Genomic DNA, 26,354 nt, shown 5'->3' on the forward strand with positions numbered 1-26,354 from the left:
TGGTAGCTATATACAGAGGCAATCTTATTGTTGCAGTTTTATAATCAGATGTCTTAGTGTAGCATAGTAACAAAGAATTCTATTCACCAATGCATGTTGATGAATTTTATCAACAAAATACAGTCATAAGCACTTAAGAATCTCTTACCAAAACTCATTTTCCCATATGCATATTAAGGCTGGTAATATATCCAAAAGGGATATTTTTATAGTTTTTCTCACACAATAGTTAAAACCTGTTTAATGTTTTACTATAAGTAGCTTTCTACTTTACTTGCTCATTAAAGTTTTTATAGATCGGGAAAAGGTGCTAACTGCTGTAGCAACTGTAGCCGATTGCTTAGCTAGCTGGCCCACTACAGTCTGACTATGTCCAGCTGTCCGAGCACTGGATTCCTCTGCTGCTCTGAGCAAGAATGTATAATTTCTCACCACCTCTTCTACTTTGCTTAACAGTTCTTGACGTTGACTTTCTGACCGGATCACAAACACCAGTTTAACAAAGGTCTCAATCAAGCCACAAAGAACCTGAAAGCTAGAGGTCACTGCAGTGAGCATGTGTTCTGGATTTTTATCAACTCCAGCCATTCTTCTGCAGGATGCTCTGAATTCTTTAAAACGCAACGTTAACTCTTGTTTGCGTTGACCAAGATGTGCTGAATTAAGCTTAGGTATTCCAGCCTCAGTGCTGACCAGACACTGGCGCAAAATTGTAAGAAGTTCACTGGTGTCAAGCTGAACAGACAAGAAGCCATCAGGTAGGGAGTAAGAGCGTCCACGTAATGCATTAACTTTAGCAAGACTCCCCTCAAAGGTAGCGGTACGGAGATCAATCTCTTGTGTCTGTATATCTTCAGGACCACTACATACAGTTGCATCCAATACTTGAAGCGTCTGGCTCAAAACAGGTGTGTTATCTGAATTTATTCGCATCCCTGGAAGGATCTGCATGGGAATGGAATAGGATAATTCATCTTTATCATTGTTGTCATCCACTGATAGGCATCTACGACAGTTAAAGCAATGACGAAAAGAGCAACATTTTTCCCCTGTGATTGACCCTTCCTCTCCAGGCAACTTGGTTTGGGCAGAAATAATGTCTCCTTGCCGTGGGAGAATAACTGGAATCTTTGTTTCCTCCTTGCTCCCTGGTGTATCTAGTGTTTTACTTTTAGAAGGTTCACTTTCTTTTTTTTGTGATTGAGTAGGAGGAGGATTGTGGGGCACTTCCTTTTTATCTCCATCAGTCACGTTAATTTTTTGTGGCAGCTTTGTGTAATGCACACTCTTCTCACCATGTGTTGAGGAAGTGTTAATATATGAAGACATCTTTTCCGTTCCCCGGGACTCAAGACTTGAAGACCGGACAAGTCTAGGTCCTGTGGCAGCCGATCTGGACCTGCTCCTTGGCTCTGGTTCTAAATTAGGTGGCACACGTATACCTCTTATAATACGTTTACAATCACAGCTACGCCTCTGTTCACGAGACATTCCTGGTACTTTCTGTAGAGGACTGCTACGTACCTGACATGAGCAACGTCCAGGTACTAATGGGCATGGAACATCACGCTGTTGAGAACCTATTTTTCCCTGTGGTTTAAGCAGTTCTTCAAGGAACTCCATTTCATATTGTTTAACCTTAAGCAGCTGTGCTTGACGCTCATCTGTTTCTCGTCTCATACGCGTAGGAAATGTTGCAGAAAAGAGTTTCCGCAACTTGAATGGAGCTCGCGCTCTTGGTTTGGCTGGTACATCACAATCTTCCAGCTGAATTGGAGTAGGCACTTTTTCAGGTATTCTTAAGGATGTTGCTATGTCAGTGTCAGATATTTTTGCATTGTCTCGTGTATGCAAGAAACTGTTGGGGGCAGAAGAAGTATGCTCTGTTTTCTCACTTGTTTCTTGTTTTTGTTTTCTCAGGTTTGATGAAATTATATTTTCTACATGGCATTTGCTTATCTCATTTTTTTCAACTATCTTTTGGCTTTGATGCTGCTCCTCCAGTGTTTTGGCAGAACAAGCTTTAGCATGAAGTCTTTCATCATCTGTTGGTGATAAGTGAAGTACATCATGTGCTCCATTAACAGGTTCACCTAATGTTACTGGAGAAGATTCTCCTTGTGATAATCGGCAGTCACACAAGCTATATGGTGAGGGTTTTTTTTCCTCCATATCTCTGTCTTTTTGGAATGTAGAACTTTTCTTGTGGACTTTTTCTGTTAGCATTGATGAGGTTGCTTCACCAGAGCTTTCTGTAAGAACTGAGCTCTTTTTTGAGACATTTTGTGAGATTTTTGTGGTCCTTAGGGGTGTGGTAAAACAAGGGTCTTCGGTAGTTTTTTCAGGAGATATATCTGTGAATACATCATTACCTAAGTTACACAGTGTATTTGAAGCTTCATCTATTGACTCTTGTTGCAGGCCTGGCCCTATCAAATGCTGTTGTAAAACTGCAGGCTTTAACAGAGGGCTAGAGTCCAAGCGACCTAAAGAGTAAGGAGAGGAAAGGACAGCCTGGGCTGTACAGGTCTGAATTCTAAATGGGAGATCCTTCCGAGACAGCAGGCTCTCCTTGTTCAGGTGGTGGGCCAGGAAGTAGGCAGTGTTGTGATGCTGCTTCATAGCTGTCACCATCTCTGAAACATCAGTGAGTTCTGAGGAGTTTGTTTCATGACCTGAGTCCAGTGATGACTCTGGAGTAATGGTAGCAAGGACAATGAGACCTGAAGAAAAGAGAGACTTTTGTAACTCAAAGTTGTATTAGCAAAGATATTCATTCATATTTTCAAAATTCTGTATGTCCTATTATTCTATGATATACCGACTATGGCTATGTTCACAAACCATCATTCTTTTGCTGTTTGACTACCGTCTTTAATGATAGATGTTATTTAAGGTTTATATAAATAACAGCCTTCATTATAAAAAAAAAAAAATGTCAGTTATTTGGGCATCATAAAAGCATAGCCTATAACTGTATTTTTTTTATGCAGAGCTATCTAAATGCTATCTAAATTAAGATTTAGCTTTATGGTTCTGATTGAAAGCAGCTTTCCAGTGCTAAATGGCTGGGATCTGAGAAAACACACATTCTTGTCATGTCTTGCCTGTAGAATAGTGTTGGCACTATTTCTGGACAACAACTTTAAGCACATTCCTGTCAACCACAGCAACACAATCACTGGTATGACTGGGTATATTAATCTAAAAAAGGACCCCTGAGAAATTTAGGCAAAATGTCTTTTAGGTACAAGTCTGGAGAACAAGAAAATGGCTGCACATGTCACCCATGTTTGATACTAAAGCTTCTCAGCTACATAGAGTCTTTTAGGGCACACCTCATGTTTTACATGCACATACAGCAACATAGACTGCTCCTTGCAATCACCAAAGCCAAGCTTGTTTATTAGAATGCCAGATAGAGAAATGTGATTTCTCATGCCCAGAGATATAACTTGAAGTCGATGGGTCTCAGTGCAAAGTCTGTCACAGGGCAGCTCAAATATAATGCTTCCTTTACAGTATTGGCCTCCTCATATAGGGAAGAGAAAGACTTTATGGGACCTCTTAGGCTTCTGGGACCAGCTACAGCCCTACCCTCTGTACCCCCTAGAGTTATGCCCCTGGTCTTGTCACAGAATGTATTTCTACAGGGTCCAGTAGTGTCATGTCTTACATTACATCTTATGCTTCACATTGCGCTTGGTGTTTTAAGGCTTGTATAAATCTGCTCATTGAGTTAACTAAGGGTGCTTTCAGACAGGCATAATATGGGTGCTTTATTTTTCCCTTAGGCCATGTTCACATGGCATATAACCAGGGGCGGGCTGGGTGGCATATGCCCCCTGGGCTGGTCCCCCCAGTACATCAAGGGCTGCAGCAGCCGGATGTCAATAGGGCCGTTTCTACATATCACTGTACACCCTGCAGGCTGCGGCACCTTTGGGGGGGAGGGGGGAGAAAAAAAAAGGATCCCCCCCCCCCATAGTCGCCGGTGGGTGGGCAGGGCCATGGTCACGGGGGCGGAGCCACGGACGCCACAGGAGGGGGTGTGGAGCGCTGACTTGTACCAGCTCCTTCCTTCGCTGATGGTGCAGGCAGCACAGCTCACAGCTTCCCTGCTCCCTGCAAGGGCTGCCCATTGCCCTGGAAGAAAGGACAGACCGCCCCCCTCCTGTCTGGGCCTGAAGAAGAGGACCCCCATCTGCCATGGCCTAGGTAAGGGAAAAAAGAGGGGTCGCAGAAAAAAGGGACGGGGCCAAAGTGGCAGGGGCGAAGTCTCACGGGCCGCGGCATTCACTATGCCTACACAGTATCTGGGTGGGATGTTTATTATGAATTATACAGCATCCCCTCTCCCCTGCACCATGGCCTAGTAAGCAGCATTGTGAGGGGAGAGGGGATCCTGTACCCCCTCCCATGTACTGTTCAGGGCCTGATTCCCATAAATGCAGGGGAGGGGGGGGGGGGGGTCTGTATGGGTACCAGGCCCTGAACAGTACTTGGGTGAGGGGGATCCCCTGTCCCCTCTCTATATATTCAGGTCATCCAGCTTTCCCAGCATCCTATATGTCAGTGTAATGGAGGTCACACAGCTTTCCCAGCATCCTGTATGTCAGTGTAAAGGATGTTACCCAGCTTTCCTTGCATCTTGTATAGTAGTCAGTATATTGGCGGCCACCCAGCTTTCCTAGCATCTTTTATAGTACTCAGTATAATGGCAATCACCCAGCTTTCCCAGCATCCTGTATGTCAGTGTATAAGGGAGGTCACCCAGCTTTCCCAGCATCTTGTCTGCATGAAAAAGGTCACCCAGCTTTCCTAGCATCTTGTATAGTAGTCAGTATAATGGAGGTCACCCAGCTTTCCCAGTATCTTGTATAGTAGCCAGTATAATGGCGGTCACCCAGCTTTCCCAGCATCTTGTATAGTAGTCAGTATGATGGAGGTCACCCAGCTGTCCCAGCATTCTGTATGGTAGTCAGTATAATGGAGGTCACCCAGCTTTCCCAGCATCTTGTATAGTACTCAGTATGATGGAGGTCACCCAGCTTTCCCATCATATTGTATAGTAGTCAGTATGATGGAGGTCACCCAGCTTTTCCAGCATCCTGTATGGTAATCAGTATAATGAAGGTCACCCAGCTTTCCCAGCATCTTGTATAGTAGTCAGTATGATGGAGGTCACCCAGCTTTTCCAGTATCTTGTGTAGTAGTCAGTATAATGGTGGTCACCCAGCTTTCCCAGCATCTTGTATAGTAGTCAGTATGATGGAGGTCACCCAGCTTTCCCAGCATCCTGTATGGTAGTCAGTATAATGAAGGTCACCCAGCTTTCCCAGCATCTTGTATAGTAGTCAGTATGATGGAGGTCACCCAGCTTTCCCAGCATCTTGTATAGTAGTCAGTATGATGGAGGTCACCCAGCTTTCCCATCATATTGTATAGTAGTCAGTATGATGGAGGTCACCCAGCTTTCCCAGCATCCTGTATGGTAGTCAGTATAATGAAGGTCACCCACCTTTCCCAGCATCTTGTATAGTAGTCAGTATGATGGAGGTCACCCAGCTTTCCAAGTATCTTGTGTAGTAGTCAGTATAATGGTGGTCACCCAGCTTTCCCAGCATCTTGTATAGTAGTCAGTATGATGGAGGTCATCCAGCTTTCCCAGCATCCTGTATGGTAGTCAGTATAATGGAGGTCACCCAGCTTTCCCAGCATCTTGTATAGTAGTCAGTATGATGGACGTCGCCCAGCTTTCCCAGCATCTTGTATAGTAGTCAGTATAATGGAGGTTATCCAGCTTTCCCAGCATCTTGTATAGTAGTCAGTATAATGGCGGTCACCCAGTTTTCCTAGCATCTTGTATAGTAGTCAGTATAATGGGGGTTACACAGCTCTCCCAGCATCTTGTAGTCAGTATATGAAAGTCACCCAGCTTTCCCAGCATCTTGTATAGTAGTCAGTATATGGAGGTCACTCAGCTTTCCAGCATCTTATACTCAATATGACAGAGGTCACCAAGCTTTTCCACCATCTTATACTCTGGTGACTGGTAGGCTAAGGGAGCTGCACAGTAAGGCTGGGTTCACACTACGTATATTTCAGTCAGTATTGTGGTCCTCATATTGCAACCAAAACCAGGAGTGGATTAAAAACACAGAAAGGATCTGTTCACACAATGTTGAAATTGAGTGGATGGCCGCCATATAACAGTAAATAACTGCCATTATTTCAATACAACAGCCGTTGTTTTAAAATAACAACAAATATTTGCCATTAAATGGCGGCCATCCACACAATTTCAACATTGTGTCAACAGAGCCTTTCTGTGTTTTTAATCCACTCCTGGTTTTGCTTGCAATATGAGGACCACAATACTGACTGAAATATACATAGTGTGAACCCAGCCTAATTAATCTATACTGTACAGCTGGAAACAACATCAGCACAATTGTGCTAATTGGTTCCCTATAAAGGAGCACTCCGGCCCTTACCTATTATTACCCTCCCCACATCAGTGCAGGGACGGTAGATTGCACCCTGGGCCTGTACTTCTGCCAGCGGCGATATTCCAACAGTTCGGATAACGTCTCCAGCCCTTCTGGTCATTTGTGACCAGGGAATCACTACTGTTCTGTGTAAAGGGGCTAGAAGTCTCTTTGTCTATATAAGTCTATGGGACGGTTCCGTGTCTGTGATGAGCCGTCCTATATACTTAGGGTATGTTCACACCAGGGCTGTGGAGTCGGAGTCAGCCCTGGTTCACACTGAGTAAATCAGGCGGAATCGTCACACTGAGACAGGCAGGATTCCGCTGCGGAATCCCGCCTGTCTCAGTGTGACACTGCTTCTCTATGGAAGAGCGCGCGATCCTCCGCTGCGGCCGATCTCCGCTCAAAGAAGTGATATGAGAGCGGCAGCAGCGGAGGGGCGTGCCCTCTCCAATAGACAGGCTATGGCACACTGAGACAGGCAAAAGAAGAGCCCGTGGAGCCTCATCAAAGAGTCTCGAAACTAGTCTTGTGTTTCGAGACTCTTTGATGAGGCTCTACGGGCTCTTCTTTTGCATATTCATGCACCTAGGACTTGCAATGCACCTAGGACTTCACTGCTTTGAGCGTTTTCACTAGCAGCCGGCGGTGTTGTCGTTTGGCTGGTCTCCCTGAGATCAGTGATGTGTTTCTCTTATTACACTGAGACAGGCCAGATTCTGCGCTGGAAAGCTCCGCCGTGAAATTCTACCTGATTTATTCAGTGTTAATATGCCCTTAGGCTATGTTCACACAACGGAGCGTATACACATAGTACATATATACATACACATAGTATACACTTCAGCTGGGATCCCTAGCGGCGCCGCAAGAAACCGGCATGTCATTCATTGAATAGCGGCCGCAGAAAACCCTGTCAGTGCACACAATGCAGCGAGCGGCTCCGGCCGCACGCTCCATTGCGAGCAGTGGGGAATTCTGATGCGGGCGCGCATGGATGCGTCCGCATCCTAATTCAACGGCGCTAAAGATCATCCTGCAGTACCGGCCGTGATGATCCTATCTGACACCGGCCGGGTCAAGGAACGCCCGGTGTCATACAGTGTCTGAACATAGCCTCATACAGGAAAGTGACACAGGGAGCAGTAGGAATTCCCTGTTTACAAATGAATGGAAGGGCCAAAAATGTTATCGGAAATGTCAGAACATCGTTGCCTTCCCTGCACTGATGTGGGTAGGGTAATAATCTGTAAGGGACAGAGTGGTCCTTGAAGGATGGGCCCTAGCCAGCTACTCATGGGCCAGTGCTGTGTGCTTGCCCCCCAGCCTAAAATTTGCCAGCCAGCCCCTGTGTATAACACCGACCGTTCTGTGACCCGGCTGGGTCACAGAACGGCCGGTGTTACTGAAGACCATCCTGTACCGGCAGGATGATCTTAATTTCTGGTGAATTTGAATGCGGGCACACCAGTGTGCGCCCGCATCCCAATTCACCGCCGCACGCTCCATTGTGTGAACTGATATGTTCTGTGCAGCCGCTATTCAATGAATAGCAGCCGCAGAAAACTGACATGGAATGGAATCCCGGCCGGAGCGTATGCTGTGTGTATGCTAAACATCCGTTGTGTGAACATGGCTTTATTATGGACACAGCACCGGAAACCTCCTGCAGTTCATCATTACCAGAGTCAAAGGTGTTTTCCGACTGTAATTTTCTTCTCGGCTACAAACTCACAATGGCACCCGAGTTATTTGGTCAGTTTACTGCTATTTGAAGTTCCTTACCATTTTGGCATTGCAAAAACCAGTCACGTGACCTCCAGAGCAGTCTTCTCGGTCTCCTCTACATGAGGTGCTGTCCAACCATCATGTGAACTGCACTGTCATTATGAAGACCCCAATGTACGTCACTGTCTTTTACCTTACTAGGTCACCCACAGCCTTCTTTAAATTCTGAAATATTAGTATTTATGCATATATATATATATATATATATATATATATATATATATATTAGCATTCTTATGACTTCTTAATTTTCCAGATATCCCCTTTGAAGAACCATAACACCAGTTTTGATCAACTGCAGGAAGTCTGTTAAAGTGTAACTGTCGTTTTAAAAAAAGTCTGATAGTCTGTCCGAGTCTGAGTATTCAGACACTGACCGATCGTAAGAATGAGCGGGGAAAGGACCTTGCTGCAGCATGGTCAGTCACTCTGTGCAAAGTATAGCGTGTCACTTAAGATATTAAAAGGAGAAGTCCCATGAAACCAACAAATATGAGGTAGTTAGGTGTGTGTGGGAGCATAATAAAAAGAGTATATTTACCAGTTCCTGTACCCACGTAGTGCTTTCTTAATTATATCCAACAGCCGCCAGCCTCCTGGAGCTCCTCCAGCTGCAATGGAACTGAATGGCTGATGGATTGCCCGTTTAGCAAATCAGCGACTGGGGTGGGACACCACTGCAGTCTATTAGCTGGTTAGTGACATTGGAGCTGGAAGAGCTGGGGCCATGACATACACTAAACCCAGCTCAAATGTACTTCCGGCAGCTGTGGAGAGATCCGAAAAAACGGCACTACAGGTGCACAGGGACTGGTATGTATACTTTCTTTATTATCTTCCCACATCTTTCGGCTTGCTTCGGGAGCTGATATCTCCGTGACCCGACCTGATCCAAAAGCGGGACCCAGCGGGATCAGGTGAGTATAGGGGGCTGTAACGGGGGGTCGGGAGCCTGTCACCCCGGCACGGGGGGTGACAGGTCCTCTTTAATTGACATCTAGAAGTGGGGTTCCCAGCAGGTTTAGGTATGGGAAGGGGAGTTACAAATGAATGCACATAATGTGTACATACATATTATATACAAATATGCACAATGCATACACAAAACATACACATATATAAAGAAATGCACATTACACTTATGCATAGATAATACATGCGCCACGCACAAAGTCTCACATACATAAATCATGTGCACACACAGATTTACCAGTGGTGCAGGAAAACACCAGGTACAGCTCACATGCTACAAGATGTGTAGCTCTAGAAACTGTTCCAAGGCCACACTATGCAGGCTGCAGACACTCTCCCTCCCCTCCTCCTGTGTCCCAACTACCAGCAGCATCACATACAGCATATGAAAGCAGTCTAAGTGAAGGAGGAGGTGGGGAGAGTAGAGGGTCTGCGCTGATTCTAAACACTACATGCTGCTGCCTGTCACCCTGGTCACTCCCTGCCTCTATGTAATAAGATAAAACTCTAGGTTACTATATATATATATATATATATATATATATATATATAGGCAGTGAGTGACCAGGTGACAGGTGTGTGCAGCAGTTCTGGGGGATTACACTGTATGTTGTCCACCTCCTGCTCAGTTTACGGAGGGATTTCCCTGTTCCCCCGTGGGCCAGCACACGTATGGATGCCTCTTTCAGAATATTATTATTTATTTTTAACCACTTTGTGTTGCAGCTTGTTTGAGCCTTAATAACCAAGCTAATTTTTTCAAATCTGACCTTTCTATCTTTATACAATTATACTGCCGTGATGTTATAGGTCTTGGGGGATTCTTTTCTGGTGACAGGGGATGAAAGGTCCCTCAGAACTAGCAATCAGTGGTATATAACATAGCATAAGGGGAGTATGGGTCTTTGATTGCTGTCACTGATCCATCACTGTCCTTGATCCATCACAGTGATGGGGGTGGCCATCTTGGATTTGATTGCCGCCTGGGCCACTAGGGGTCAATCTAAGGGGTTTGAGGAGGCCTGCACTCATCTCCTCTCACTGTGGATTCACAATGAAAGGGGATTAAAGCATGCAGCGGCGCCAAAGTCGATCTTAAAGGGGCAGCACCAAATTTGTTCTTAACCCCTTCAGGACCGCGCTAATTTTCATTTTTTGCTCTCTGTGTTTAAAAGGCCACAGAGCTTGCATTTTTTCACGTACAGACCCATATGAGCCTTTATTTTTTGCAACATTAAATATACTTTGCAATGGCAGACTTACTTTTTCCATAAAGTATGCTGTGAAACCAAATAAAAAAATTATTTGTGCAGTGAACTTGAAAAAGTTCACTCCGTTTGCCCTATGGTAAAACTGACATGTTCTCTATGTTCCTCACGTCAGTACGATTACAACGATATGTAACTTGTATAACTTTTATTTTCTCTGACTGCTTTTAAAACATTAAAATCTTTAAAAAAAATTATAAATGTGTTAAAAAATTGCTCTATTTCCATCCTTATATTGCTATTACTCTTAGATCAATGGGGCTGTGTGAGGTGTGATTTTTTTGCACCATGATCTGTACTTTCTATTGGTAACTTGCTTTCTTATGTAACTTTTTGATCACTTTGTATTACAATTTTTCTGGATTTGATGTAACAAAAAATCCGCAATTTTGCACTTTGGTGGATTTTTGCATTTACGCCGTTTACTGTGCAAGATCAGGAATTAGATAATTTATTAGTTCTGGTGATTATGCACGCGTCAATACCAAAAATGTTTCTTTATTTATTTTTTATTTAAAAAAGGAGGGCGATTCAAACTTTTTATAGAGGAGGGGATTTTTTTTATTAATAAAAACACTTTTTCTTTAAGTTTTATTCCCCCTGGGGGACTTTTAATATTACTGCACTGATCTCCTGTAGAGATCACTGCAGTATACTTTATACAGCAATGATCAATTAGATCATTGCTGTATTATTCTGGTCTGCTGCAGACCAGATACATTGCCGAGCCAGGATCAGCATCAGTGCGATGCTGAGCTCCGGTCCTGTAAGCGGAAGGGATCTCCCCTCAGAGATCGCATCGCGGGGGAGATACCCCACTAGACACCAGGGAGAGAGGCACTTACATAGTAATAAGGTTGAAAGAAGACAAGAGTCCATCAGATTCAACCTACGGAAACCCTAATTTTTTAATCCAGGGGAAGGCGAAAACCCCTATGAGGCAGACGACAATCGCCCCATCACAGGGAGAAAACTTCTTCCTGACTCCAATGGCAATCAGAACTTAAAGGACAACTCCGGTGAAAATCTTTTTCCCAGTAATTTAAACACATTATCTTTCCCTATCTTTTGCCACCCCCCACCCGCATCAGGACGTACAATTATGTTCTGATGCAGGAAGGGGTAAAGGGGTGGCAGCAAACTCCACATACTGTTTTATACCCATGGACGCACAGTTGTGTGTGTTGTGTTATTTTTATAATATGTCCTTTTGAAAATCTGTAGTAAAATCAGATTACACATTACACAGTGATATCATATCATGAAAGTAGGGCATTTAAGTAGAAACATGCAATGGTGATTTCCTCATCTGAAACTATTTATCGCAACAAAAGCCAATAACATATTAATGTCTCAATAACTTGTCATGTGCCTTTGAGCATCAAGTACAGCTTGGCAATGATGTCTCATGTCGTTCCCAGGTTGACTTATTGTCCACTGAAGCATTTCATCCCACTCTTCTTGAAGGGTACCCCTCAGGTCATTAAAGGGGCACTCCGGGCTATTTGTATTTGTGTATTTGTTGAGTGTACGGCCTTCCCGGTTCAGCTGAATCGCTAAGCTGCCTTGAGACTTCTGGTCTCAAGCCGCAGCTCAGACCAGGAAGCGGCAGCCGGGCGGGAGAACGGGGCGGTGCGATCTGGGAGCCGGGGAGGTAAGTGGCCATACACTCAAAATACACATAGCCCAGAGTACCTCTTAAAGTATCTGGGGTACAGAGTTACACGCTACATGCTGACATTCCATAGGCTTTCTATAGGATTCAGGTCTGGAGAAAGTACAGGTCACTCAATTTGAGGTACCCCAGTTTGAAGCAGCCATTCCCCAATGATGTGATCTCAGTAAGGTGGAGCATTGTTGCCCATGAAGATGAAATAAGGCCTGTGTTGCTCATGCAGAGGGACATTGACTGGATTAATGATTTTATTTAGGCAGTATGGGCTTGTCACTATACCATTCACAAAGTGTAGGGCAGTTCAGAAATGACTAGATACACCTGCCCACACTGGAGCTCCACCACCATAGGCAACAGCGACTGATGCATAGCGCTCTCCTTCTGTGCTGGACACTGATGAAAGTCGATTAATGCTGAGCAGGAATGATGGCCACTGTTACCTTTGGTGGTGTTACAGTGTTGGCGGCGGGTGTGCCTAGTCAATGTAAAACTGCCCTACACTTTGTGAATGGTACAATGACAAGCCTACACTACATTAATCCAGTCATTGTACCTCTGCATGAACAACACAGGCCTAATTTCATCTTGATACGTTAATACTCCAGCTTGTTGAGGTCACATCATTAGGGAATGGCTGCTGGAGACTGGAGTACCTCAAATGGAACCTTAATGACCTGAGGGCTGCCCTTCAAAAAAAGTGGGATGCCATGCTTCAGCAGACAATAAGTCGACTTATTGTCACATAACACATGACAAGCTACTGAAACATTGACATTTGTTGTGGGGGCACACCCAGCCCTGTTGTTGCCTTTTGTTTCAATAATTGTTTGAGATGAGGAAATCACCATTGCATGCTTTTATTCAATTGCCCTACTTACATGACATAAAATCAGTTTTCCATAAATTTTACCTGCAAACCCTAACTTTTTGTGAATAGTGTTTGCAGTAGTCACCTAAAACAACAGGTACACTTTAACCTCCTCATGACCCAGCCCAAAATTACCTAAATGACCAGGCCAATTTCAGTTTTTGCATTTTTGTTTTTTTCTCCTCGGCTTCTAAGAGGTATAGTGCTTTTATTTTTTTCTATCTACATGGCCGTGTAAGGATTTGTTTTTTTCAGGAACAAGTGTACTTTGTACACTCTCAATCTACCATAAAATGTATGACAGAACCCCAAAAATATTTTATGGGGTAAAATTGGAAAACAAATATAATTTTGTAATTTTTAGGGGGGTTGTCCAGTGTCTACATAATGCACTTTATTGTAAATCTGACATGACATCTTTATTCTATACAACTTCCATAAAACTTTACAAATAATTATGATTAAAATGGCCTTATGGTGACTCTTATAATGGTTTTATGTTTTTACCGAACGTGGCTGTATTGGATGTAATTTTTTTTGCGCCATGATATCTTGTTTTTATTAGTATCATATTTGTGTAGATTGGTCAATTTGATCACTTTTTATGTTTATTTTTATATATAATGTAACAAAAAATAAGCAATGCTGACTGTGTGGGAATACTATTGGTATATTTTAATAGATTGGACAATTATACATGTTATGTTATTTAACTTGTTTATTTATTCAATTATTTTTACAGGTTTTATTTGTAAAACTTTTATTGGGGGATATTTTAAAAAACATTTTTATTTCTTACATTTCTTAATGTAAGTGGAACACCACCGGCAGTCGGGACCCCCGCAACGGCGGGGGTCTTGATTGGTAATTGACAGGAGCTGCTCCTGTCACTTACATTTAAGCGCTGGACCTTAACCCCTTCCCCCAATATGACGTCCAGGGACGTCATGAAAAGCAGTGGCAGAATGCATCATGACGTCCCTGGACGTCATGCTTTCCCTGCCTCCCCCTCTGTCCCTAGGTGAGATCGGGCAGCAGGAGGAGGCTGTGTCACACAGCATCCTCCTGCTGCCACTGCCCGGAGGGGAGCCGCGCTCCCCCCCGGGCAGTTAACCCCATAAACGCCGCGGTCAATGCGACCGCAGCGTCTATGGGGAGATTCAGTGTCCCCCGCCGATCGGGCGGCGGGGGGAGGCTGCAGAACGCTGCCTCCCCCCACCGCCACTCAATGTGTGTCCCCTGGCCCCCTCCCCTCGTCCCCCGATACCGGCGGATCGCCGCTACTACCGTTTTAGTGGCGATCCGCCGGTACCGGGCATTACCGGCGCCGCCGATAGCTTTCATCTCCCCCCACCGTGAATCCACGGTGGGGGGAGATGAAAAATGTCCCCTCAGACCCCAGATCAGCCCCCGATCACCCTACCCGGGCGGCCATCAGATCCAAGATGGCCGCCCCCATCCCTGCGAACAAACGATGTTTGTTCGCAGGGATGGAAATTAATTAGTGATCAAAGCCCCATGCTCTCCGCCACCGGAGGTAGCGGAGAGCATGGGGCAGTGATCGGGGACCAAGTCGCCCCCCACCCCCCCAGTCACCCCCGTCCCCCAGTCACCCCCCCCCCTTCCCCATATACTCACCGGATCCACGGAGCTCCTTCCTCCTCGACGTCCAGGCTGATTCTGAAGTGCGCATGTGCTCCAGAATCAGTTATCTCAGAAAATTTAAAGTGACACCGACCAATTTGGTCTCTGTCACTGAACTATGATTATTGTGATAGAAAATATTACAGTAATCATAGTAATACAGTGAAAATTAATGTATAAAGTACAAAAAGTGAAAAACATACAAAAAAATAAAACACACACTTTTTATTATAGTAATAATTGCACTTTACTCCCAGATTACCCCTAGCCCCCCCAAAGTACCCGTAACCACCGCAGGTTGCCCATATCCGCCCCAGATTGCCCGTATCCGCCCCAGATTGCACGTAATCACCGCACATTGCCCATAACCACCGCACGTTGCCACTAACCACCGCACGTTGCCCATAACCACCGCACGCTGCCCATAACCACCGCACGTTGCCACTAACCACCGCACGTTGCCACTAACCACCGCACGTTGCCACTAACCACCGCACGTTGCCACTAACCACCACACATTGCCCATAACCACCGCACTCTGCCCATAACCACCGCACGTTGCCACTAACCACCGCACGTTGCCCATAACCACCGCACGTTGCCCATAACCACCGCACATTGCCTATAACCACCACACATTGCCTATAACCACCACACATTGCCCATAACCACCGCACGTTGCCCATAACCACCGCACGTTGCCTGTAACCACCCCAAATTGCCAGTGAGCCCCTCCAGATGGTCCGTAATCAGCCCCGATTGCCCGTAACCCCCCATATTGCACGTAACCACTGCACGTTGCCTCTAACTCACACACGTTGCCAGTGACCCCCTCCAGATTGCCCATAACCACACCAGATTGCCTTAACCACCCAAAATTACATGTACCCACCCCTGATTACCTATAAGCACTTCAGTTTATCCGTAACCACCCCAGATTGTCTGTAACCACCCCATGTTGCCCATAACCACCGCAGATTGTCTGTAACCACCCCATGTTGCCCGTAACTACCGCAGATTGTCTGTAACCCCCCCAGGTTGCCCGTAACCACCACAGATTGTCTGTAACCACCCCATGTTGCCCATAACCACCGCAGATTGTCTGTAACCCCCCCAGGTTGCCCCTAATCACATGTAATTCCCACCAGATTGCCTCTAACCACCGCACGTTGCCTCTAACCACTGCACGTTGCCTCTAACTCACACACGTTGCCAGTGACCCCCTCCAGATTGCCGTAACCACCCAAAATTACATGTACCCACCCCTGATTACCTATAAGCACTTCCGTTTATCCGTAACCACCCCAGATTGTCTGTAACCACCCCATGTTGCCCGTAACCACCGCAGATTGTCTGTAACCACCCCATGTTGCCCCTAATCACATGTAATTCCCCCCAGATTGCCTCTGACCACCGCACGTTGCCCCCGACCACCGCACGTTGCCCCCGACCACCGCACGTTGCCCCCGACCACCGCACGTTGCCCCCGACCACCGCACGTTACAGGTTCCCATCCCAGATTACCTATAAGCACTTCAGTTTATCCGTAACCACCCCACGTTGCCCGTAACCACCGCAGGTTGCCCGTAACCACCGCAGGTTGCCCATAACCACCCCAGATTATCCGTAACCACCCCACATTACCTGTAATCTCATTTTTTTATTGTATTTTAGTAACTGCGCTATTCTAATAACCATTACTAGCTGCGGTTTTGCTCCAGCAAATTGGCGCTCCCTTCCTTCTGAGCCCTGCTGTGTGCCCATACAGTGGTTTATGCCCACATATGGGGTACCGTTGTACTCAGGAGAACCTGCGTTACAGATTTTGGGGTACATTTTTTCTCCCATTCCTCGTGAAATTGAGAAATTTAAACTAAACGAACATATATTGGAAAAATTCGAGTTTTTCATTTTTACTGTCTTATTTTGAATACTTTCCTCTAATACCTGTGCGGTCAAACCGCTCACTGCACCCCAAGATGAATTCTTTGAACGGTGTACTTTCCTAAATGGGGTGACTTTTGGGGGGGTTCTCTTCTGCTGACACTACAGGGGCACTGCAAACGCACCTGGCGCTCAGAAACTTCTTCGGAAAAATCTGCACTGAAAATGCTAATTGGCGCTCCTTCCCTTCTGAGCCCTGCTGTGTGCCCATACAGTGGTTTATGCCCACATATGGGGTACCGTTCTACTCAGGGGAACCTGCGTTACAGATTTGGGCATGCAGCTTCTCTCCTGTTCCTCGTGAAATTGAGAAATTTCAAACTAAACAAACATATTATTGGAAAAATTCAAGTTTTTCAATTTTACTGTCTTATGTTGAATACTTTCCTCTAATACCTGTGGGGTCAAAATGGTCACCACACCCCAAGATGAATTCTTTGAGGGGTGCACTTTCCAAAATGGGGTGACTTTTAGGGGGGTTCTCTTCTGCGGACACTACAGGGGCTCTGCAAACGCACCTGGCGCTCAGAAACTTCTTCAGCAAAATCTGAACTGAAAATGCTAATTGGCGCTCCCTTCCTTCTGAGCCCTCCTGTGTGCCCATACAGTGGTTTATGCCCCCATATCGGGTACCGTTGTACTCAAGAGAACCTGCGTTACAAATTTTGGGGTGCGGATTCTCTCATGTTCCTTGTGAAATTGAGAAATTTTAAACTAAACGAACATATTATTGGAAAATTTCGAGTTTTTCATTTTTACTGTCTAATTTTAAATACTTTGCTCTAATACCTGTGGGGTCAAAATGGTCACCACACCCCAAGATGAATTCTTTGAGGGGTGTACTTTCCAAAATGGGGTGACTTTTGGGGGGGTTCTTTTCTACGGACACTACAGGGGCGCTGCAAACGCACCTGGCGCTCAGAAACTTCTTCAGCAAAATCTGCACTGAAAATGCTAATTGGCGCTCCTTCCCTTCTGAGACCCGCTGTGTGCCCATACAGTGGTTTATGCCCACATATGGGGTTACCGTTGTATTCAGGAGAACCTGCGTTACAATTTTTGGGGTACTTTTTTTCTCTTTTTCCTTGTGAAATTGAGAAATTTCAAACTAAACGAACATATTATTGGAAAAATTCGTGTTTTTCATTTTTACTGTCTAATTTTGAATACTTTCCTCTAATGCATGTGGGGTCAAAATGCTCATCCTACCCCAAGATGAATTCTTTGAGGGGTGTACTTTCGAAAATGGAGTGACTTTTGGGGGGATTCTATTCTGCTGACACTACAGGGGCACTGCAAACGCACCTGGCGCTCAAACTTTTTAAAAAAGCTAATTGGCGCTCCTTCCCTTCTGAGCCCGGCTGTGTGCCCATACAGTGGTTTACGCCCACATATGGGGTACCCTTGTACTCAAGAGAACCTGCGTTACAAATTTTGGGGTGCAGATTCACTCATGTTCCTTTTGGAAAGGAGAAACTTTAATCTAAACATATATAGTATTGGAAAATTAAAATTTTCGATTTTTTTAAGGCCTAATTGTGAATACTTTCCTCCAGCCCCTGTAGGGTTAAAATGCTCATTATACCCCTAGATTAATTCTTTAAGGTGTCTAGTTTCCAAAATGGGGTCACTTATGGGGGTTTCCAGTATACAAGCGTCCTAAATCAACTTTAAAAAAGAACTGGTCCCTAAAAAAAAATCAGTTTTGGAAACTTTCACAAAATGTGATAATTTGCTAATAAATTTCTAAGCCCCATAACAGCCTAAAAAAGTAAAATATGTTTCCCAAATTATGCCAGAATAAAGAGGACATATTGGTAATGTGATTTAGTAACTAATTTATGTGCTATGACTTCCTTTTTTAGAAGCAGAGAATTTCATAAGTTCATAAAATGCAAAATTTTCAAATTTTTTATGATATTTTGATGTTTTTCACAAAAAACACACAAAGTAATGACCAAATTTTGCCACTAATATAAAGTGCCATATGTGACGAAAAAACAATCTCAGAATCGCTAGCATACATTAAAGCATCACTGAGCTATAAGCGCATAAAGTGAGACAGGTCAGATTTTGAAAAATGAGCCTGGTCATTAAGGCCAAAACAGGCTGCGGAGGCAAGGGGTTAATTAACGGTGGTGGTCCTCATGTGCTATGAAGTGAGCTCAACTCCTGAGCTTGCTTTATAGTGCAGTAGAACATAATAAGTGTATGGGTATGGCATGGGTCGTAATAGGAAGCGTAGAATAAAATCTTGTTGAAATGTTTCTTATTGTATTCTTTATGTAGGCTGGTAGAAAATGTAAGGTTCTGATCATTCTGTAGATTACCAGTGTTTATTTTGACATGATATAAAAATAATAATGACCATAGAATGAATTAAAAGATACAACATACCTGCTGTAGGTTGGGGTGTTGGACTGGGGAAATCCTCAGAAGCAGCAAGAGCCTCTAAAGCTTGCAAAGTGGAAACCAGAGCATCATCAAGTTCCTTTGCATGATCTTTAACAGTTCTTGTCTGGACGCTGTCAATTAATGTAACTGGCAACTCCTCATAACCGCATCCTGGCATCACACTGCTTTTTTCTTCTTTCTTGCCCTTAGCCTGACCCTTTACATCAGTTTGTTTGCTTTCTTCCTCATCTGAACTGTTGTCCCCAAACCCTGGCGGAGGGGGTGCTGCAGAAGGCAAAAGTGTTGTTGTTTCACCTATCTCCCTGTCATCTGAACCTTCTTCTTGTTTATCCTCATTCTCTGCTTCCTCATTATTTTTCATATGTTCAGGAGGCGGCAAGGATATGAGATCAACCATGTTGTCCCTACAAGTAGAGGATCCACACAGGTTTTTACATTTCACATCCATGCCGCCTCCCCCCAAACGGCTCTTTATTTTGGCTTTACAGGAGTCACAATAGAATTGGGTGCTCTCCAGTTTCACCTGGGTATCCATTGTGAAGGAACGGGACCTGCTGACCTCGGGCGAATCCTTGATCCTGATCCCCACCGTTCTGTGTGGGCTGGATGACCCCTTGGGTGTGGGATCAGACTTTGTTCTCGGTCTTGCCTCTTCTGTAACAAGATTTTGGTTGACATCTCTCCCCTCTTTGTCCCGTAGGTTGAGGTAGCACAAACCGATAGACTCCTGGTTCTCTGGTGGGGAATGGGAGGGAGGTGCTTGGCTTTTTGAGAGGGAGAAATCCGCAGATGAGCTGGAAGAGGGAGTTGTCTTAACACAGGTTGGCATGCGTGGCACTGAGGGCATACTGATGTGATCTAAAAAAGGGAGTACAAACAACACAATCAATTCAATGGAAACAAAAGTAATCAAGTAAAATCAAATTATTACATTACACCATCAGGCCGGGTCTGTGACACGTGTCACTTCTCTCGTGCTGAACCAGTTCTCTGGAATGCCTAACCAAAAGACCTCCCTACAACTCCCACAGTTTAAAGCGTGGCCTGAAGACTCATCTCTTCAGGCGCGTTTATAACATTCCCTGATCTTGTCTTCCTCTCTGCTATCCCTTCTCCATCCACTCTATAACCTCCTTGGTGCAACGTACTGTCTACCTGAAATGAGACAATGGCATTTGACTGGCTCGCCCAATCACCTATAGGCACTTTGCGACAATGTACAATGACTGGAACATTGGCAAAATAAAGCACTTACTGCCTCTTGTGTCACTTCCAGTCATCCTAGTCTGTCAGCTCTCGTGAGCAGGTCTCTAACTGTTTGCATCATATTCTATTTTATTTTACTTATTTATGGTATAATGTATTATAAATATTACCTGTTTTGTACTTATATATTTTTTTTAAAAGCGCTGCGGAATCTGTTGGCACTATACAAATAAATAGTCTTCTTATTCCTATTGTTATTATTATTAACAAAGAGGTTCTAGACCCCACATGGGCTGAAGCCCATGAGAGTCTGGTGAAAGAGTCTGATGGTAGATATGCAGCCCCTGCCACCCAGTGGCCCGCTACCAGTTTGTCAGCTGGTACAGGCCACTGCGCCCGGGGCACACCAAAGCCTGCTCAGTGGAGCTCACTGGCGTGGCATCTTCGCAGGCAACGTGCTGACGATAAGACATGGGTGGTTCGCAAGTTTAGCTGTCAGGAAGGGATAGAGGTCTGTAAAATAAAGTAAAAATAGGTTAACAACAGGGATATGGATAAGTAACACCTAAGACACGCTCCTTTTTAAAGGTTATGCCCAACTATTTTTTTAATATGAGTGCTCGTGCCAAAATTATTCCTCTCCATTCCTCTTTTGAGTTATCTTCTGTTTCAAACATTTACTCTCCAGCTTTAATATTATTGGGTCTACTAAATGGGAATAGCTGATGTGGGAAGATGCAACTTTGCGTGGAAGAAGTCCCAACAGCTGACGCCCTTTCAACTAGTTCCCAAACAATGATAACAAGGTCCTAGACCCTCATGGACTGAAGCCCACAACAGCATGAAGCTAGAGGTGGTGGAAAACCAGGCCCAGCTACCAGCAGCCAGTTGGTTGGTTGGCTGGCTGGCCACCGTACCCAGAGACTGAGCAAAGTGCTGTAACGACAAGGCACTGTTGGTTTGCACGTTATGCTGCCAGGAGGGGTTAGAGGGCTGATAAGGGAAGTTAAATGAGGGTAACAAGAGAAATATAGGTAGTTGACAACTGGGGTAAGGATAGGTAACAACTGGGGTATGGTTAGATAACTGGGTTAGGGATAGGTAAAAAATCTAAACTAGAATATAAAACTTAAAAAATACAACAAAAAATAAAGACCTCAGCAAAGAAGGGCTTTGGCCCTGGTGGGACAGCATCAGCAATGCCATCAGCAAAAAGCATTTTCACACTGTCCTAGTGAAGCGTTCAGTTTTCCATCCCCCATACACTGTTGATAAAGCAATACCCCTGCTCACACCCACCTGGTTCTAAATGGAATTAATGTCCCTTAGTACTAAGACTACTATTTTTTACTCATATAGTGGCAACATATTTCACACCACTTTATTACTTTAGGTGATTTTCAGCTGAAATTACTTTTCTAGGTATGGCATCCCTGCCCAGCATCAACAGGTTGGGGGAGAAAATAAGGTGTGCGCTGTGCAACAACATTATTGATTTGTCCACTCATACATATATTACACATACACCATCACATCACGTTATCACTGATTTATTCAAGTATGATTGTTTAATACATATATAGCAGCTTAAGTTCATTAATATCGCTGAACAGTTGGTTTAGAACTAGCACCCGCATGCAAGTTGGGCAAGGGTTCCAATTACCAAGATGGAGGTGTAACACCTCAGAACCCTCTGCGCAACGGTGCGAAGTGGGGACTGCCTGGGTCTCTTCAGCTTACCAGTGTGGCACGCATGGACACACCGGTAGAAGACACACCGGTAGAAAGAAAAACTCCATCTAATTTTTACCCCATACATAGTCGTGGACATCATGTTGAAACTTTTCTATCTCTGATGCTGAATGACTTAAGAAATATTAATAGGGAAGTTATCTGTAGTGATTATTGAGATAACCTGAGTACTGGTGAACGTACAGCTCTAAAAAATTTAAAGAAAAATACTGAAATCGTGATCCGCCCCGCAGATAAAGGTGGGGGGGGGGGGGACAGTATTGCTCAATAGGGCTGATTATCTACAGGAGGCTTGGCGCATATTATCTGATATATCCTATTATGAAAAACTAGATAGGGATCCATCAGTAGAATATAAGAAACTATATACTTCACTGATTCAGGGTGCTATTGATTTGAACATTCTGAATAAAAAAGAAAAAGATTTTCTCACAATCACGGACACTAATTTTGCTTATTTTTATTATTTACCGAAGATTCACAAATCCTTAGTTAATCCTCCTAGTCGTCCTATTATTTCTGGTGTGGGGTCCCTCACCTCTAATTTATCTCACTACTTAGATCTATTTTTGCAAAAATATGTATGGGAATTACCTTCTTTTTTAAAGGATTCCTCCCAGCTTATATCCGAGCTTCAAGTATTACAATTACCCACTGAGTACTGTTTTGTTACACTTGATGTATCTTCTTTATATTCTAATATTGATATTTCTTTGGGGTTAGACGCCACGCTTTTTTATTTAAAAAGAGATACTGACCTGGATGGTATTCAAACTAAGTTCATTTTTGATGGTATGAAATTTATATTAGAGCATAATGTATTCACTTTTGAAGAGTCTATCTATCGCCAGACCAGGGGCTGTGCCATGGGCACTCGCTTCACACCAAGTTTTGCCAACCTGTTCATGGGGAGATTCGAGGCGAGTGTCCTGGCATAGTCCCCTGAATTCATTAATCATGTTATTTATTATCGTCGTTATATAGACGACCTCTTCTTGATATGGAGAGGGTCAGAATCTCAAGCGAAAAAATTTGTGGAGAGTTTAAACTGCAACCAGTGGGGTATACAATTCACTCTTAATTTTGGTGAAAATACTATAGATTTTTTAGATTTAGAAATTTTTAAGTCAGCTGATATGCAGATTGCTACTAAAACACATTTTAAAAGTGTCGATGTCAACAGCTTCTTAGATTTTAATAGCTGCCATCTCCCACTCTGGCTTAAAAATGTCCCCTTTGGCCAATATCAAAGAATAAGAAAAAATTGATTGAGTGATTATATTGAGCAATCAAAGATTCTGAATGAAAGATTTACTAAGAAAGGATATCCTACAAATATTATAAAAAAAAGCATATAATACTAATAAACAAACTACACAAAAAACTTACTGGATAAAATGAAAGAAAAAGAAGAGAATAAAAGGAAAGAGATTATAAACAATAAGACAAGAAATAATAAGTTTGGACTTTGTTTCATCACTGAGTACAATTGCTGTGCTCAGAATATTAAAAGATGTTTACAAAAAAATTGGTCTATTCTTTAAAACGATCCGATTTTAAAAACCCTTATTCCTAAAAATCCTAACGTTATATTTCGTAAAACTAAGAGTTTACGTAACCATCTAGCCCCCGGCAGACTTCAGCAAAGAGATGACCTAGATAGTATTGTGTCCTGCCAGGGGGAGAATATGAATACTAACCATACAGTGGGTACCTACAGATGTTCAAATGGGAGATGTTTATGTTGTAATTGGATCCCTGTTGTTCCCTATACCTCTTTTTCCTCACAGGTTACTGGTGAAATTTTCCCCATAAGAGGTCTTTATGATTGTTCATCTCAGTTCATCATATATCTCCTAGAGTGCACTTGCAAACTACAATATGTGGGACGCACTGTTCAGGCGGCGCGCTCACGTATGAATAAACATAGGCCGAATATCCGTAAAGGATATTTACTACACAGTGTATCAAAACATTTCTTTCTAAAACACAACTGTGACCCAAGTTGTCTGCAACTCACTATTTTAGAACAGATCTCAGAGAAAAGTTCTAATAGATATAGACATCTTATTACTCATGAATCTTTTTTGATTTTTAAGTTATGCACTTTGGCACCTTATGGGTTAAATGAAACCATTGAAAATATTCAAGTCCGAATTTTTATATGTATACTCTTGATTTAGTTTATCTATTTATTCTTTTTTTAGATAATAGATTATTATATATTATGTATTTTTCTATCTAGTTATATATGTAAAGTTGTATGCTACATGTAATCCATTTATCCTTGTTTTCTCTCCTATCCTCATCATTTCTCTGTGATGTCATGGCTAAGGGTGGGGATATAAGCCAGCTTTCTCTTTCCTGTTTTAGGCATTGACACTTGAAAAAGAAACCAGTTCGGTTTGGAAACGCGTTGTGTCGCTTTTTAGCTATTTTTATGGGTATTTTAATAAACATTTTTTTCTCCTGACACTGATCTTCCTTGGACCTGCGCCCCACAACTCCCCTACCAGGAGAGGAGGTGTTTTATTAAACCGGTAAAAAGGCATACGGTCAATAATTTATTATCCATCAGATTTGTTTAGGCTACAAATAGGGCCCCCCACTCCGAAACGCATTGGGGTGTGGAGAGGAAGTGTCAGGATCCATGGTCACTGGGGCAGAGACTGTGTAAGTTCCTGTGGTGATACATACATACATATATGCTGAATGGGCTGATATTACATGGTGCTATTGGGTCACTGGAGTATAGTGCAATACCTTCAGATTACTGCCATAGGAATCTGTTATACTGTTTACATATGTGCTGTCACAATATAACTTATAGAGATGATCGAACAAGGCCGAGGTTCAGGCTCATACAAACCCGAACCATCGGCATTTGACTCCCGCTGACTTCCTGTTCCGTGGGGAAGGTGGAGACTGCCCGAGAACTGCCTGGAAAACAGGGATACAGTGGTAGGTGTATATGTTTTTTTATTGGAAATCGATTTGTGTCTGAAATAAAGATAATGACATTTTTCAAGTAAATTTTTTGACTGGTTATGAATTTTTGGAGGTATGTGTAGGTCATATACTTGTTTGATGGACTTTAAATTGGGCATGATTCCTGTATAGGTGATGTTCTTAATTATGTAGGATACATTTCCCTAATTGTCCACTGGGTTCATCTACTGGCGGCTATGACCCATGCGTGAAGCGTTTTGGCGCTTGTCCTACCACCACCCTGGATAGCCAGACCTCAATTCTTGCCTCCTGTTGCCTCTTCCTCTTACCAATCTTCCTCCAATGCCACCTTCTCATGCACCACTAACTTCAGCACAGTTTGGAATGAGCAACAGGAGGCTGTTCTGAAACTCATCTTATTAGGGGACAAACCATCTACCTCTGTCGAGGGGTCTCTCCCCTGAAGGAAGTGCAGGTTTTGACATCATCTCCTCCCTTTAAAATGCTTGGACACATTTATCTAAAATGGAATTGATGTGTCAATACTGTCAACTGGTAGACATTTCAGTATACATAAAATAAACTATCCAAGACTGAGAAAAGTTTGTTGTCACTGGCCAAATTAAACCTACCCTGGTTCCCGTTATTCAGGAATATTGCCCAACTGTTTTCCATTAGCCCAGCTTTTGTCAGTACTCTTATACCGTCTCATGTCTCATGTGTTTAATTGACAGGGCAATGGTAACATCTACAGTCATGGTCGAAAAATTTTGATATAAATTTTTACAAAGTCTACTGCTTCAGTTTTTAAAATGGCAATTTGCATATAATCCAGAATGTTATAAAAAGTGATCAGCTTAACAGCAATTACTTGCAAAGTCAATATTTGCCTAGAAAATGAACTTTCATCATTGCACTGCACAAAAATGGCCTAACAGGGAGTATCGCAGCTAGAAAGATTGCACCTCAGTTAACAATCTATCAAGAACTTCAAGGAGAGAGGTTCTATTGTTGCCAAAAAGGCTGCAGGGCGCCCAAGAAAGACCAGCAAGGGCCAGGACCGTCTCTTAAAGGAGACCTGTCACCCCCCGTGCCGGGGTGACAGGCTCCCAGTTAGATCCCCTTATATGTACCTCATCCCGCCGAGTCCCGCTGCCGGAGCCGGTCCCGGGACGGAGATATCCCGGTCAGAAGCTGGCGCGTGCGCTCTGGAGAGAGGTCCATAGAGAATGAATGGAGCCGTGCGCTCCATTGGACGCCGGACCTCTCTCCATAGCGTGCTCCGTCTTCTGACCAGGATATCTCCGTGCCGGGATCGGCTCCGGCAGCGGGACTCGGCGGGATGAGGTACGTATAAGGGGATCTAACTGGGGGTCGGG

The 26,354-nt window shown here is 43.8% G+C and overlaps 1 protein-coding gene across 1 annotated transcript in view; it reads right to left on the reverse strand.

Moving 5' to 3' along the window:
• Positions 1 to 270: 270 nt before the first annotated feature.
• Positions 271 to 26,354, reverse strand: part of FRMPD3 (FERM and PDZ domain containing 3) — a 94,250-nt gene continuing 68,166 nt past the window's right edge. Inside the window, exons 13-14 of the mRNA XM_069943972.1 lie at positions 19,051 to 19,926; positions 271 to 2,723 (exon numbers count right to left, since the gene is read on the reverse strand). Coding sequence (XP_069800073.1) covers positions 271 to 2,723; positions 19,051 to 19,926 — 3,329 coding nt within the window. The remainder of the gene's footprint in view (positions 2,724 to 19,050; positions 19,927 to 26,354) is intronic.

The sequence above is a fragment of the Dendropsophus ebraccatus genome, chromosome 10 (assembly GCF_027789765.1).
Source record: "Dendropsophus ebraccatus isolate aDenEbr1 chromosome 10, aDenEbr1.pat, whole genome shotgun sequence".
Taxonomy (NCBI): domain Eukaryota; kingdom Metazoa; phylum Chordata; class Amphibia; order Anura; family Hylidae; genus Dendropsophus; species Dendropsophus ebraccatus.